At 66.2% G+C, this 13,981-nt stretch overlaps 1 protein-coding gene across 2 annotated transcripts; it reads right to left on the bottom strand.

Annotated features, from left to right (window-relative positions):
* Positions 1-2,241: 2,241 nt before the first annotated feature.
* On the bottom strand, positions 2,242-13,488 carry SEMA3G (semaphorin 3G). 2 transcript variants are annotated; one of them, XM_075433183.1, is made up of 16 exons: positions 13,387-13,488; positions 9,942-10,102; positions 8,849-8,911; positions 7,174-7,293; positions 6,387-6,477; positions 6,161-6,277; positions 5,778-5,920; positions 5,584-5,698; positions 5,401-5,470; positions 5,047-5,191; positions 4,534-4,765; positions 4,333-4,424; positions 4,127-4,168; positions 3,718-3,943; positions 3,266-3,405; positions 2,242-3,159 (listed from the first exon to the last, which is right to left on the bottom strand). In XM_075433183.1, exons 1-16 carry the CDS (start codon positions 13,484-13,486, stop codon positions 2,692-2,694), a joined length of 2,325 nt encoding a protein of 774 aa, XP_075289298.1. In that variant the 5' UTR covers positions 13,487-13,488; the 3' UTR covers positions 2,242-2,691. The 2 variants fall into 2 exon arrangements, with proteins under 2 accessions (XP_075289298.1, XP_075289299.1); XM_075433184.1 differs by having other exon boundaries at positions 5,787-5,920.
* Positions 13,489-13,981: the final 493 nt, after the last annotated feature.

Genomic DNA, 13,981 nt, shown 5'->3' with positions numbered 1-13,981 from the left:
GCGCCAAAAAAGTCCCGCGGTGGCAGGGGAGGCCTGGGCGCGGCGGGGGGCGGGGATCTGGGGACCGGGGCTTCGTCCCCGGGAAGCGGAGCGCAGCGGGCCTGTGCAGCCCCGTGTGGCCTATGGTGAGGGGCCTGGGCCTGGGCAGCCACGTGGGGCCGGGGCTTGGGCCTGCCATGAGGTGCCTGGGCCTGTGGTGAGGGGCTGGGCCGCCCCGTGTTGAGGTGCCAGGGCTCCCGGTGAGGCTGGGGCCAGCCGTGCCGGCCCTGTCCCTGCCAGCGGCTCCGCTTACACCACCTCGGAGGCTGGGAGGCTCCCAGGGCAAGTGGGCGCCCCGCGCTGCGCTTCCTTAGGAAGTGGGCTAAAAATAGGAGCCGGATCCTTGGCTGCGCCTGTCCCCCGCCATGGCTTTGTTCTGCGCTGTTCCCACGCGCGCCCTGGCCCTGGCGTCCCCTCGCCCCGGGGACAGGGCTCGGCCCCAGTGCCAAGACCGGGGTAGGGCTTGTTCCCCCCGCGCGGAGGAGGTGGGGGGCATCAGCGCCGTGTCTGCCCACCACAGCCGTCTCCTTCCACCCCCGGGTGGGTGAGGACGCGTTCGCGGTCATTCAGCCCCCAGAAATTTCTAGGGACCCAGGCTGGCTCTGCTGGCTGGTCATTACGAGTGACACGGCCGCGTGAGCAGTGCAGAGCCCTGCTTGCAGCCCTGACTGAAGCCCTCCTGCTCCAGCCTTGCTGCTGTAACCCTACCCAGGAGGGCCAGCCTCAGCCACCGTGGAGATTCAGGGAGATGGGCCAGGAGGGGGGGGCCCTTTCAGTTTCTTCTGGCCTTTGTTCCTGCTCGGTTTCACCTCAGGCCAGGTCCCACACGCAGCAGAGGCCCCGGGACCCCCTCTCGCTGCCTCCCCCAGGATGGGTGGCCCAGCCCCTGTTCTGCCGAGCACAGGGAGTCGCTCGGAGGCAACGGGGCGCAGGGGTGTCATCGGCGCGGCTCATTGCAAGCGCTCCAGAGCCGTTAAATCCAGGCCCTGAGGAATCAGGCTTCTGTCTCTGCTTTCTGGCTTTACACCCATGTCCCTCCTTGTCTCTACTTGTTGCTTATCGTTCTGTGCCCCCCAGGCCTGCAATTAACCAAATCCACGTGCTTGGCCCCAGTCTGGCCTGTAAATCCGTGCTACTGGCTCCGCTCCCCTCCCTGCGGGACGTGTCCCGGCCCGCCAGCCCCACCACAGCTCTCCCACCCCAGGAGACGCTCCGTGCAGGCGCCGCAAGTTTGCAGGAGAGGTGGGACGGGGAGCTGGAGAAGAGGGTCGGTCAGGACCCGCAGCTCCTCTCCACGGGCACGCCGGGGGACTTTGCTCCCATGAAAGGCACCGCAGCGAGCCATGGTGCTCCGCTGCTGCAGCACAAACACACACAGAGAGGGAGAGAAGCGATGATATCATGGCCTGGCTTTGCAAGAGTTATTTAGGGGGTTTAATTATTATTATTATTTTTTTCTTCTTTCCCGTTCCTCTGCCTCCGAACAATGCCCGCCCCGGCAGGGCCGCGGTTCACACCATTGTGTGGGGCTGCCCTGCCTCAGGAAGGGGGAGATCCTTATCACCCCCGGCTGACCGGGCGAGTGAGCTCACGCTGGGCAAGGAAAGCAAGCGAGCTCCTTGCCGGCAGTGTGGGTCCTCTCCGTGCACCCACCCCCCCAACCCCAACCCCTGCTTTTGGGGGAGGCCCTGGGTGCTGGGTTAGCTCCGCCAGCCAGCATCAAGCCCCCCCAACACAGCCCTGTCCCACCCAGCCCCACACGGCCACCAAGCACCAGAAACACACCCAGGGTGGGGGTGCAGCCCCCTCAAAGTGTGCTGGGGTCACCTTCTTCTGCATGTCCCCATGCCTGCCCGGGCAGAGCGGCAGCGGTGCCATCAGTGCCTCTCCCGTGTTTACCCAGGAACGGGTCTAACCTGCCTGCAGCCGTTTGCTTTCCTCCCCGACCCTGCCCAGCCCTAAAACGGTCTGTGGCTGGGGGGGGCATGGAGGGGAAGCAGGGAGCTGCACCCAGATACAGGCTGGCATGGCTGGGCATGTCCTGGTGCCACAGAGAAGGTTGGTAGGAGCCCTGGGTGGCACAGCATGGCTCTGGCTCCTCAGGCACAGTGGATGTAGGGGCTCATCCAGGCCACAGAGGCTTTTTGGGGTGATGGTCATTCCCCGCCCCCCCCCCCCCCCCCCCCCCCCCCCCCCCCCCGTGAGAGCAGGCATCATCTTTCTCAGGCCCTGTGGTGGCATGGAAAGAGCCTGGAGCCATCAGCCGCTCCTTGCGGCACCATGCTCAGCCCCTTTATTTGCCGAGAAAGCCAGCCAGCAAGGTCCCCAGGGTGACAGCACAGCGGTGGCACCGCACGTGCCGAGCCCCAACCAACCCCGGTGACCATGGCCCCGCGCCCAGTGAGAGCAAGGGAGGGGTCAGCGCGTCCAGCCACGCTTTCCATCTTGGAGGTGGCCCTGCAGCCACCGAGGGTGACGGGGACCTGCCCAGGAGCTGGCCCTGGCATCCCATCCACCGCGGCCAGGGGGATGGAGGGACTGGGCTGGTGCCACTGCAAGCCCCTGGCCAGGGCAGGAGACCCCCAGGGCCACCAGCAGCACGGGGAATGGGTGCTCACCTACGGCTGCCCCACAGCCACTGCCCTGTCCTCTCTAAGTGGCCACCGCTTGCCGGGGCACGCGGTTCCTCTCACCGTGGGGTTTGGCCGCCCGTCCCTTCTTGCCCACATCCACGCCAGCCAGGGCGTGCTTGGCCTGGGCCAGCTTGCTCTTGCGGTGGTGGGGGCGGCTGCCGCCGCACCAGAGCCGGGCGCAGTACTCCTCCACCCACCGCACGTTCTGGGAGCTGACGAGGTGCATGATGTCCTTGAACCAGGTTTTGGGAGCCTGCGGCGCCAGCCAGGGCGCGGGGCAAGGCGGACGCGGGTGCTCATCCCCCCGCTCCCGGGGGAAGCCATGTGCCAGCTGCTCGCCGGTGATCACCTCCAAGGCCGTCTTGGCCACCGTCTGGGTGAAGCCGTGCTCCAGTGTCTTGCAGTAGTAGACGCCGGCGTCGTGGCGGTGCAGCTTGCGGAAGAGCAGCCCTTGCTCCGTCTGCAGGATCCGCTCATCCGTCTTCACCTGTCGGCCACCGCGAGGTTGGGGGGGGGGGGTGTCCGTGTCCAGCGCCACGTCCCTCCCCTGTCCTCGCGCGCGGGCAGCAAGGCAGGCACGGGGGGAGCCTCACCTCATCCCGCTGCTCGTCGGGGGGCCGCTGGACAAACCACTGCACGCTGGCCTGCGGGGACCGGGGTGTGCACTCCAGGAAGGTGCTGTTGTCCTCCGCCCCGTAGAGCACCTTCTGCTCAGCGCTCTCCAAATCATCCACTGGGGCGAAGACAGACACGGGCTCACGGGGAGGGCAGAGCCAGGCTTCCACGCATCCAGCTGTCAGCCCCCCACGGGCCACCGTGTGGCTTCAGCCCCCTCCTCCCCCTCTCCCCAGGTACAGACCCCAGCCCCAGCAGCACCCACCTTCTCCTGGGGCACCCCTCAGTCTACGGGATGAGGAGACAAAGGTGCCCTAGCCCACCCAGGATAGCCGCAAGCCCCTCTGCGCGCCAAAGGCTGTGGATGCCGGGACATCTCAGGGCACCTGGAGGAGCCCCGCAGCCCCATGAACTCCCTCCAGTCTCTCACCAGTCAGGTTCTGGTCTAGACACTGGTGCACGGGGTTGCCATGGTGGACGTCCTGGCGGCGATGGCGGCGCTTGCCAGAGGGCTGGTGGTGGGTGCAGGCGGTGCCGTCCCAGGCGCAGTAGGGATCCCGGGCCAGGCAGCACTCAGCGCAAGCAGTGCCGTAGGTCTCACACCGGTGCAGCCGTACCTGGGCCACCCCCAGGCTGGAGCCCACGTAGAGCGTTTGCTGGGGGAACAGCACCGAGATGGTGATGCTGGTGTCCCCCATGGGCACAGCCCCCAGGGTCCCGAGCCAGGACCCCTCGGGGCAAGCACCATGCGGGCTTTGAGAGGCTGGTGACAACAGCTCAGTCACTCCTGGTCACCTGCCCTGTCCCCAGCCCCATGGCCGAGCTGTGGCTGTACTCACACGCTTGACGGAGATCTCCATCTGGGTGATGGGCACAGGCACCTGCAGGGGAGGTGAGCGGGCGTGAGGCTGGCGAAAACCTGGCCGTGGAGAGCCTGGCTCGTTTGGAGCCACCAGGGCTTTGGGGCGACACCGGAATGCATTTGGGGAGGGTAAAAACAACCCTAGCTACCCTCTGCCCTTAAACACAGGGCAGCAAATGGCACCTTAAAAACCTGCAGCTCCTCCAGGACAATTTCCTCAGTCACGGCCGAGCTTGTCTTCTGCAGGACCACCACCTTCAGCACCGAGCCAACGTCTGCAGGGAGGAGGAGGAGGATGGAGGTGTGAGCACCCTGCCACAGCAGCGTGCCCACCGGTAGCCCCGGTGCCAGGGTCCCTTCCTGCATGCCGCTCCTGCCGCTCACCTGTCCCGAGGAAGAGGACGTCGTGCTGCCCATCCTCGGTTTCCACGCGGTCCACGACGAGCTGGCGCAGGCGGTGGGGCAGGTCAGTCTTCACTAGGAGGGGCTGGCGGTGACGGGGGTACACGGGCTTGTACATGAGGGGGTGAGCGCGGGCGAAGTGCAGCACGTCGTCGGGGAAGTCCTTGGTGGTGCCGTACTGCCGCCGGGGCTGGTTGGTGGTCTTGCTGGGACACTGCGGGGATGACAGGGGACCAGCTCAGCCCAGCCACCCCAGCACCCATCCCTCCTTCCCCTTCCATTGCTCAGCAGAGCTGGTTTGGGTCCCTCCCACCTTCCAGTTTGGGATCCATCTTCTCCACCCCTCTGCCAGACCTTGGTGCCTAGCCAGCCCTGGGTGGGTCCCATAGGGAGCCCATCCCAGCAGGTGAGAAGATGGAGGATCAGCCCCATGCCACCCCCTGCAAGAGCAATCGGAGGAGCAGAGGGGACCCGGAGGTCCGGGGAGTCACTCACCACGCCCGGCCGTGGGTAGGGCACCCTGCCCTCGTAGGCACCCCACTGGTGGTGGGGGCTCTCCCGGTGGGCGAAGGGCCCATTGAAGACCTCCCGGACATCAGCCATACGGTACACGCAGACAGCAGAGCCCTGGAAGACATGGCTGAGAGGGGACAGTGAATGGGCTGAACAGAGCCATGCTCGGTGCCTGCAGCATCGGTCGGTGGCATGGGAGCACCAACATCTCCGTATGGACCGGGGCAGAGCTGGCGGAGGTTGGGGAGCAGCCAGCAGGCACGTGGCGACGGTGACAGGGCAGGTCATGGGCTGCTGCAGCTGGATGACCCCAGAGGCTGGGGCTGGACCACCCACCTGATGGTGCTGAAGAGGGCGTAGATCTCCGGGCTCTTCCCATCCTTTGTCCTCAGCAAGAAGACATCCTCTGGGGATGAGACACGCAAGCTGTGGGGTTTCTCTTGGAAGCCCAGGAGCTTCCCAAAGACCCCAACCAAGGAACCAGCCCTGGTGAGGTCTCCAACTCCATGCACCCCTTACCCAGCTCATCAAAGTGGGTGTCAATCCCACCGGGGCCAGGGACAGAGCACACCAGTCGGGCTTTGTTGAAGGTACTCCACTTGTTGACCAGCACCCTCTGGCCTCCAGCGTCGTTCTGCAGGGACAGGGGGCATCAGGGCCACTGCTGTGACTTGGCGCATCCCTGTTCCCCACAGTCCCCACCAGCGTCTCACCACGCAGACCCGTGCCACTCGGCTGACGATGGCATGCTCCTTGCTGTCTGCCTCCACCACCTTCTCCGTGAAGAAGAAATAGGCTTTGTCGTTGTCCCGATCATTGTTGTCTGGGATCAAGTGGGCTGCCACAAATTTGGGGTCTACGAGCGAGAGCCAGACGCATCAGGTGGGGCAAGAGAGCACAGTCACTGCCTCCAGACCCCCCCACCACACCAGGGCTAGGTGGGCCCCCAGACCACGCTGCCCCGGTGCCTGTCCCTGCTTGTGCCCAGCACGGGGGATGCTGCACTGTGGCAAGCGGGTGCCCCAGCCACCGCAAGGCTCACGGTCCCCGGCATTAGCCCAGTGGGGGGGATGGAGGGGCAGAGGGGGGCCGATACCGTTGAGTAAGCGCTGGTCCACCTCGGTGCGCAAGGCAGAGCGGGTCCCGGTGCTGCGGAAGATGCCGGGATCACGGCCCAGGAAATCTGCGGTGAGGCCAGCGTACAGCTCCCCGCCTGGCAAAAACACCCCGCAGCGGGGCTGAGAGCCAGCCCCGCTGGCACGGGGACCGTCCCTGGTCCCGGCACCCCGAAGGCTCTCAGCTCCCCGAGGCAGATGACCCACCGATGACCGTGCTGGCGAAAGCGCGGCTGGGCTCGTGCGGGCACCTGCCCCGGCCGGTCTCCACGCTGGCAGGGTCCAGGCTGAAGGCGTGCTGGGGCGGGGGGAGCAGGCAGGTGAGCCCCCCGCCGTGCCCCGGGCTGCAGGGCATGCTGGGGCACGCAGGGGCTGGCGCTGGTCCCTGCCCAACTGGCAGGCACCTCGCTGCAAGCATCCACAGTCCCAACGCTCCCAAAAGGACGGTCTGGAAGCGGGATCTCTGCTTCTTGGGGCAGGTCTGAGGCTACGAGGGTGCGCAGCAGCCGGAGGGACCCGGCAGCCCCACCGCTCGCCCGCCAGCCTGGCCGGAGGCCTCGTGGTGTGTGCAGGGCTCTCACTGCCTGCATGGCACCAGGCTGAGAGGAGGGAATGGGGGGGCCCTGTTTTTGCACCCCAGCCAACCTGGTTTCTGAGCGGTGAGCTGGGAGAGGAGGGAACACACCCACACCGCAGCCCCCCGGCAGGACACCGGCCCCAGGGGACATGTCAGGATAGGTGATGGACACGTCAGGATAGCCGATGCCAGGGCAGAAAGGTGGGGGAGCCGGGGAGGGGGTAGTGCCAGGGCAAAGGGGCAACAGGGAGCTGGTTCCTGTCCCCCCCGGCAGTCAGTGTGGGGCAAACACCACATCCAGCATCCCCACGCAGTCCTGAAGCCCCCTGGGAGGGAGGCGGAAGATGGAGATCTACCTCCCGGGGGTGTCCCGCCGGGGATGCCGAGGGTGGGCACCCCGCCACGGCGCTGCCGTACCTCGCCGCGGTGCCCCACGTAGACGAAGGCGCAGACGGGGTGGAAGGCGCCCGTCCCGCAGGCCAGCAAGTGCGTCCGGTTGTAGGGGTGCAGCACGCGGACGTAGTTGGCGCAGTCGGTCTGGGGGGACAGCAGGGGAGGGGAAGGGTCACAGGGGGCCAGGTGCTTCGCCCACCCCCAGATCCCCGCCTGTGCCTGGGGCCCCACGACGATGGGTGAGCCCCAGCGCTGGCTCCCTGGGCTGCCCCCAGGCTCTCTGCCTTCACTCTGGTGCCAGGGGTGCGCGATGGCAGCTCGCACCCACTGCAGGGACTTTGTCTGGGTGGACCCCAGACGGGGCTTTTACTGGTCGTCCTGCCGCTGAGAGCATCCCCAGGGGAACCACACGTGACCCAGCTGGCACCTGGACACCTCCTGCCCACGGGCACCCACGCGCTCACCCCACGGCCCAGCCCACCACACCACGGCTGGGGGAACAAGGTCACCCACCCAAGAAAGCTCCCAGCGGCAGCTCCCGCACCCAGCCCCGAACCCCAAACCCCTGGGGACCCTCCTCTTCCCGGCGCCCAGGACGTGACCAGATGCAGGGACGTCCTTCCCTGACGTGTTCCTGCTCACGCCAGGGATGAAACAAAAGGAGGAAATGTGGGAGACAGAGTCGGATACCCGCAGGCATCCTCGGCTGCTGCCGGGACAGCCCCTTCTCTGGGATTGTCCCCTTCAACTGGGGACCGGTAGCGATGACACCCCCGGGGCCGCAGACCTGCCACCTCTGACCCCGCACGGTCTCTCCTGGCCATTCCCACTTGAAAAGGGCTCCCATCCTTCTCCGACTCGAGCATCACCACCGATAGCTCAGCAGCCCTGCCTGCCCTGCACTGTCCCCCCGGTGGGACCGAGGCCCCTCGGCTGCTGGGAACTCTGCTGCCGAGCTGCCCCGGGGGTTCCCAGCCTCCCTGCTGTTTATTTTCCCTCTGCAAAGAGCCTCTAAAATAGCAAGTTAAAAAAAATACATATTCAAGAAAAATAAAAAAAGGAGCCTGCCCTGGCTCGGATCTGTCGGCGAGAGCTTGTAAAATAAACACGCAGAGCGGGACAGGGGCTCCGGGGAGCCATTCGTCTGGGCCAGGGGAGCCACGGGGACTTTCTCGCCGCCATTGCCCTGTTCCGTGTCGGGGCAGGGGGATGCAAAGAGGGGTAAGGTTTGGGGAGCCAGGTCACGGAACCTGAGCAAACTACAGATTTCCCACCATCAGGGGCGGCCAGGATGGGCCAGACCACGTTCCTGGGGTCCGGAGCACCGCGCGGGGCTTTTGGTTGCTCCGAGCCGGGGTCTCTGAGCCCGGCTATCCCTGCCCGCTCGGTGCAGCCGCCTTCAGGGCACACTGGCCACTGCACTGCGGCCGCAGGGCTGAGCAGAGCCCCAGAAATGACATTTCCAAGGCTCTGGCACAAGCGGCTCACGTGGCCAGGCGTGGTGGCCAGCTCCCTGCCTCGGTTTCCCTCATGCACCAGGATGGTCCCTTGCTCTGCCCTGGCACTAACTGGCCTGCGAGCCCCCGGGGCCATTCCCAGTGGGGTGACATGGCACAGCCCCAGCACAGGGCAAGCCAGCTGGCATCAGGGCGCAAGGGGACCCCCGGCTCGGGCCGAGCACGCGTAGGGTGAGACTCACCCCTGGGTCCTTCCCCTTCCGAAAACACTCCTCCGTCTGCCCAGGGAGCGGCGGCCAGTAGATCTGAAACACAAAGGTCCTGTTGGAGCCAGGAGCGGGGACAGCAGGGACCCAGCCTTGCAAACAGACGTCCCCAGGCTGCCGATGGCGTGGTGACGGAGAGAGGGAGTGAGAGCAGGGCCAACAGCTCCCCAGAGCCCACCCAGCCCAGGGCTGCCACCCCATGACCCAGGGCAGGACCCCTCCTCCTGGGGAGATGCAGCCCAGCGGTCAGAGCCCACAGCCAGGCTGGATTTGGGTGGTCACACTGGGGACTGCCCAGGCTGGCCTGGAAGGGGGTGGGCTTGCGGGTGGCATGGGGAAAGGTGCTGGGGGACAACAGGGAGTGATGGAGCCCAAGTCCCCCACAGCCTTCGGCAGCTCTTGGACCAAGGGCAGCTTGGGTACACAAGCCCTTGACCCCATCGCAGTGACCCAGCACGCTGAGGGGCACTTCACTTCCTTCTCCGCTTTCTCCAGCTAGAAACGGTCCAGAGCCACATTTGAAAAACAAGAAGTCAGAGCAGAGAGGGTGAAGGAGGAGGGGAACCACCGCTCAGCATCGTCGCTCCGGTCCATCACCTCTCGCACTGAGGAGCCAGGAGAGGTCTGGGGGCTTTGCCAGCTGAGCCCTGGCACAGCTCGTTGCAATTGTGGATGCCTTCATCTCCTTGTCCCTGCAGGCCTTCAGCTGTATGTTTGGCCCATGAAGGGGGTGGGGAACAGTCGCTCTCCCGATGGCAGCTTTTTAGGGGAGCGGGGTCTGAGACCCCACTCAGCACCCGGACTCACGGATGGGCAGTGCCACCAGCTGCCACTAATGACTGACTGCTGGCTAACTGCCCTGCAGCCACCACGAGCAGCCCTCCCTCGCCAGGCAGCACGAGTTTTCAGATGCATTTCAGGGTGCCTGGGACGGGACATCCCCAGGGCCGGTCTTGCTTCAGGGTGGCTTTGCCTGGCTCAGCCAGCCACTGTCTGCTTGGAGGGGCGAGGGGTGGACAGGGCCAGGGTGGGGACGGAGACCCCGGGATCTCAGCAGGACCCAGCTCACCTCCTTGGCGTCAGCACTGGCCCTGCCCAGGAGCAGGGAGTAGAGCGTGTCCTTCCCTCCAACGAAGAGCCGGTCGCGGTACTCATCCAGGTAGAGGGAGCAGAAGCCCAGGAACCCTCGGTGGCCGAAGAAGAGGATGGAGCGGTTGGTGGCCAAAAGCTCTGCCGAGGAGGGAGGAAGGGTCAGGAGGAGCCATCCCAGCCCCAAAGACCCACAGGGCGTCGTAAGCACCGCTCGCTCCAAATGTCCCCTCCCAGCTGCAGGCACAAGCATTTCCCTCGAGCCTGGGGGACGTCCTGCTCCCCGGCAGCCCCTGCCACATCCCTCCATTTGCTGCGCACGCCAGGGTCCCCAGACACCAGCTCACAGCCCACCCTGCCAGGACAGCACAGCCCCACGGCCCCGAGCTGTCAGCCAACGCAGGGGCAGGAGGGAAAAGTGATGGATAACATCCCATAGCCAAGTGCCGGATAACATCCCACAGCCAAGTGCCCTCTCACACCCCCGGGAGCCCCCCCAGCTGGGGCCCAGCCGTCAGAGGGTGCTGCAGCAAAGGGGCATCGCGGCGAGGAGAAACGGAGAGGGGTGCACGGCACTTGGGGAACGGCACCGGGACGCTGTGTCCCTGGGATGGACATCACAGCCCAAAGCAACAGGGTCCGACGGTCAAGGGTCCCAAAGCGGGCCCAAGTCCGAATCCTGTGAGATGCCGAGGGGACCCCTGCGGTGACACCACTGTGGGGGCAGTGGCACCACTGGTTCCTGGTGAGAAATGACTTTTGGAGTCAGCAAGCCAAAAACCCTGGCACGGTGGCACCCATCCAGCTGCCATGGAGGAAGAGAGCGAGAGGGAGCAGCTCAGATTCACCGGGCTCTGAAACCCTGTCCCAGCGACCGCCCCGACCCTGGGCCAGGCCAGTGCAACAGCCGGGCGGAGGAGGAGAAGGACAAAGCGCCATTGATAAGCGCAGCCATGTCCCCAGACACCCGCTGCTGGGGAAGGCTGCCAGCCGCCGCTGCTGACCCCAGGGAAACCCCCAGCCCGAGCATCCCCCACGCATGTCCCCACAAGAGAGGAGATGGCACTGGGACAATCCCAGCTGCCAGGACACTGGGGTACCAAGCCCTGCTCTTGCTGAGGGGACATTTGTCACCTCCAGCGAGGAGGTGGCCAGCAGCGCAATGCCCCCACCCTGGTGGGAAATGCCTCTTCTGGGACCCGCAAGGAGACAGGGTCCATCCCCGGGGGGCGATGGCCACCTCCACCACATCACACGCAGCTCCCATCCCCACCAAGTCACTCCAGGGCAGTCCCAGTGCCCTAACTGGTGGTGCTGGTGGCATGGAAGGATACAGCCTCAACGGCTCCATCCTCACCGGGAAGACTCCTGTGCCTGCAAGCACAGCTGGCACCAGGGCCGGGCCCCTCCAGCCCCATCTCCCCGCGGGCACCCTCCTCCCCATGCTCTACCAGTATCTCAGGTCCTCCCTTATCGCCAGGCCCAGCCCGGGAAAACGCTGTCGTCTCCTTCTATTCTTGCCCTGCAATAATATTTTCCCAGCTCAGAATAACATTGGCAAATTCATCGGGCCCCTTGTATTGTTTCAGGCAAGGCTTCCTTCTCTCCCCCAGCCCCGACAAATTCCTCCTACGCCTCGGGCTGCACCAGCTCAGGGCGCCTTCCCCTTCCCTGGCTTCATCTCCCCAGGGAGCAGCACCCTGCCACGCTCCATCCATCCCCAGCACCCCTTTACCCCCAGGGTGGGGGTCCCATAGAAACCAGCCCCCAAGCAGCGCTGCAGCAGGACGGGGGTCCCTTGGGGGAGACAGCGCAGAGCTCGGCGGGCACCGGGCTGCGCGGCGATGCTCCTGGGGCACGCAGCAGCAGAGTGCTCTTTCCCCTCTTACACGAGCCACTGCGGGAAGGCAAAGCAGAAAGAAAAGAGCGGCTTGAAGGGAGAGGGGGAGCTGGGGCTGCGGCCACCCCTGCACCCACAGCACGACGCCTGCTGCTATGGGTCCCCCCCAGATGTTGCTCCAAAGCCAGAGCCACTGGCAACGCACAGCCCAGGCCGACGAGCTCAACGCAAGCAGCTTCAGGTTGCCCAGTTTTCATTTCAGAGTCTTCTAACAGCGTTAATTGAAATTTTCATTTTCTTCCCCTAGGGAGGAGGCGGTGGCAGAATTTGTTTCATGGGAAATTTCAGTTTCTGTTTCCAATTTGGAAGAGGAACAGAATAATCAGATTAAGAAGCAAAAAAAATCTTCAAAAGGTTGCTTGCTCACCGCGGGAGGCCAAGGAGCCTGCCCGGCCCCAGGGAGCCCCTCGCACCTGGGGAACGGCACGGCATGGCCGGACTTGGGACTGGAGTGGATCAACCCTGAGCCAGACCCTGAGCCCCACAGCCAAGCTCTGCTGGGACCCCAGACCTCCTAGCCCTGCTGCCAAGCCCACCCTGAGGACCCCACCACAGGGCAGAGCCAGGAGCCGTGCCAGGCTCCTGCCACCTCCCAGGGTAAGCGGGGTCACTGCGTGCCTCAGTTTCCCCTTTCAGCATGGAGGGAGCTCTGCAAGAAAGCTGCAGCGGTGGCCCTGGGGCCAGGACACAGCCAGCCCGTGCTCCAGGGCCTGGGGACCCCCAAGCCGGGCAGCACCGACGGCAGCTTTGCCCCGGCGCAGGGATGTGCTCTGCAGCTCCCAGGGCTCCCCGAGGGCTGGGCCGCCCCGCTTTGGGAAAGGGGGGGATATGCAGCATGCAATTTAGTGTAGTTAAATTTTTTTTTTAGAGCAGGTTGATTGCTCTTAGGCAAGGAGGAGGAGATCGGGGCGCTGTCAGGTTTGGCTCGGAGCAGCCCCCGGACTAAGCTGGCAGAGCAGGCGGTGCAGCGAGCCAGAGCGGGATCGCAGGGAGAGTTTTAATTAAAAGCAAGCGCTCCCAGTGCAGCGCCCCGAGGGCCCCCCAGCACCCACAGCCCAGCACGGCAGGGCTCGGAGGGTGCCCGGGCTTCACGGCACCCCGGGGACCCTCCGGGCAGCTGGGGACCGCCCGCCCCCCCCCCAGCAGCGTGCGGGATGCTAAGCACCCATGGGGATGCCCACCCAGCAGCACCCACCCAGCCCACAGGCCAGAAGGGCGCCGTGCCTCAGTTTCCCCCCCACGCCGTGTAGGAGTCGACCCCTCGTGGGAGGCACACCCCCCCCCGTCACTCGACTCCCCCCACGTCCCGCCCGGGGGAGGGGAGAGGGCCGAGCAGCCCCCCACCGAAACCCCAGCCCAAACCCGCGTCCCCAGTGCAAGGTGCCCCCCCCCAAGAAACCCAAACACCCCCTAAACCCGCACTTCGGGCGCAGCCGAGACTCCCCAAGCCTCCCCCCCCAGGGGTCCAGCTGCGGAGACCCCCCCCGCGCCCCCCCCCGCAGCAGGTGCCCCCCGCCCGGCTCACCGCGGTAGGGCAGGCGGAGCCGGGGGGGGCTGCCCCCCGCCGCCAGCAGCGCGGCCCCCAGCCAGCACACCCGCACCGGCACCGGGACCGCCGCCCGCATCCCGCCGCCGCGCCCGGGGCTCCCGCTGCCACCCGGCTTTTATCGGGCCGCCGGCCGACCGCCCCCGGCCCGCCCCGGCCCGCCCCGGGGGGGGGGGGGTCGTGCGGGGCGGGACGGCCCCAACCCCCGGGAGGGCCCCGAGAGCTCCGCGCACCCCCAGAGCCTCGCGGGTTGTGCTTTGCTGCACCCCCCCCCAACTCCCCCAGGGCCCCCCCAGGGCCCCCAGCACCTCTGGCTCACCCCCCGGGATGGGGAGCAAGGGGGGAGCTGGGGTCCCCCCAGCCTCGCCGTGCTGGAGGGGTGGGGAGGGGGCAAGTGGAAGGACGTGGGGTGGGCTACAAGGACCCGGCTCTCGGGTCCCATCTCTGCGCCCAGCCGAGGTGGGGAGGGGGCTGAGCAGGTTCGAGGGGGGCAACCCCCCTCACTCCCATGCCGTCCCCCCCCTGCCCCGGGCTGCAGAGCCAGGGGACACGGACGTATGAGACACCAGAGAAT

The sequence above is a fragment of the Opisthocomus hoazin genome, chromosome 11, assembly GCF_030867145.1.
Source record: "Opisthocomus hoazin isolate bOpiHoa1 chromosome 11, bOpiHoa1.hap1, whole genome shotgun sequence".
Lineage (NCBI taxonomy): Eukaryota > Metazoa > Chordata > Aves > Opisthocomiformes > Opisthocomidae > Opisthocomus > Opisthocomus hoazin.
Note: the sequence above shows the minus strand (reverse complement) of the source record. Positions and strands in the feature narration are given on the sequence as shown.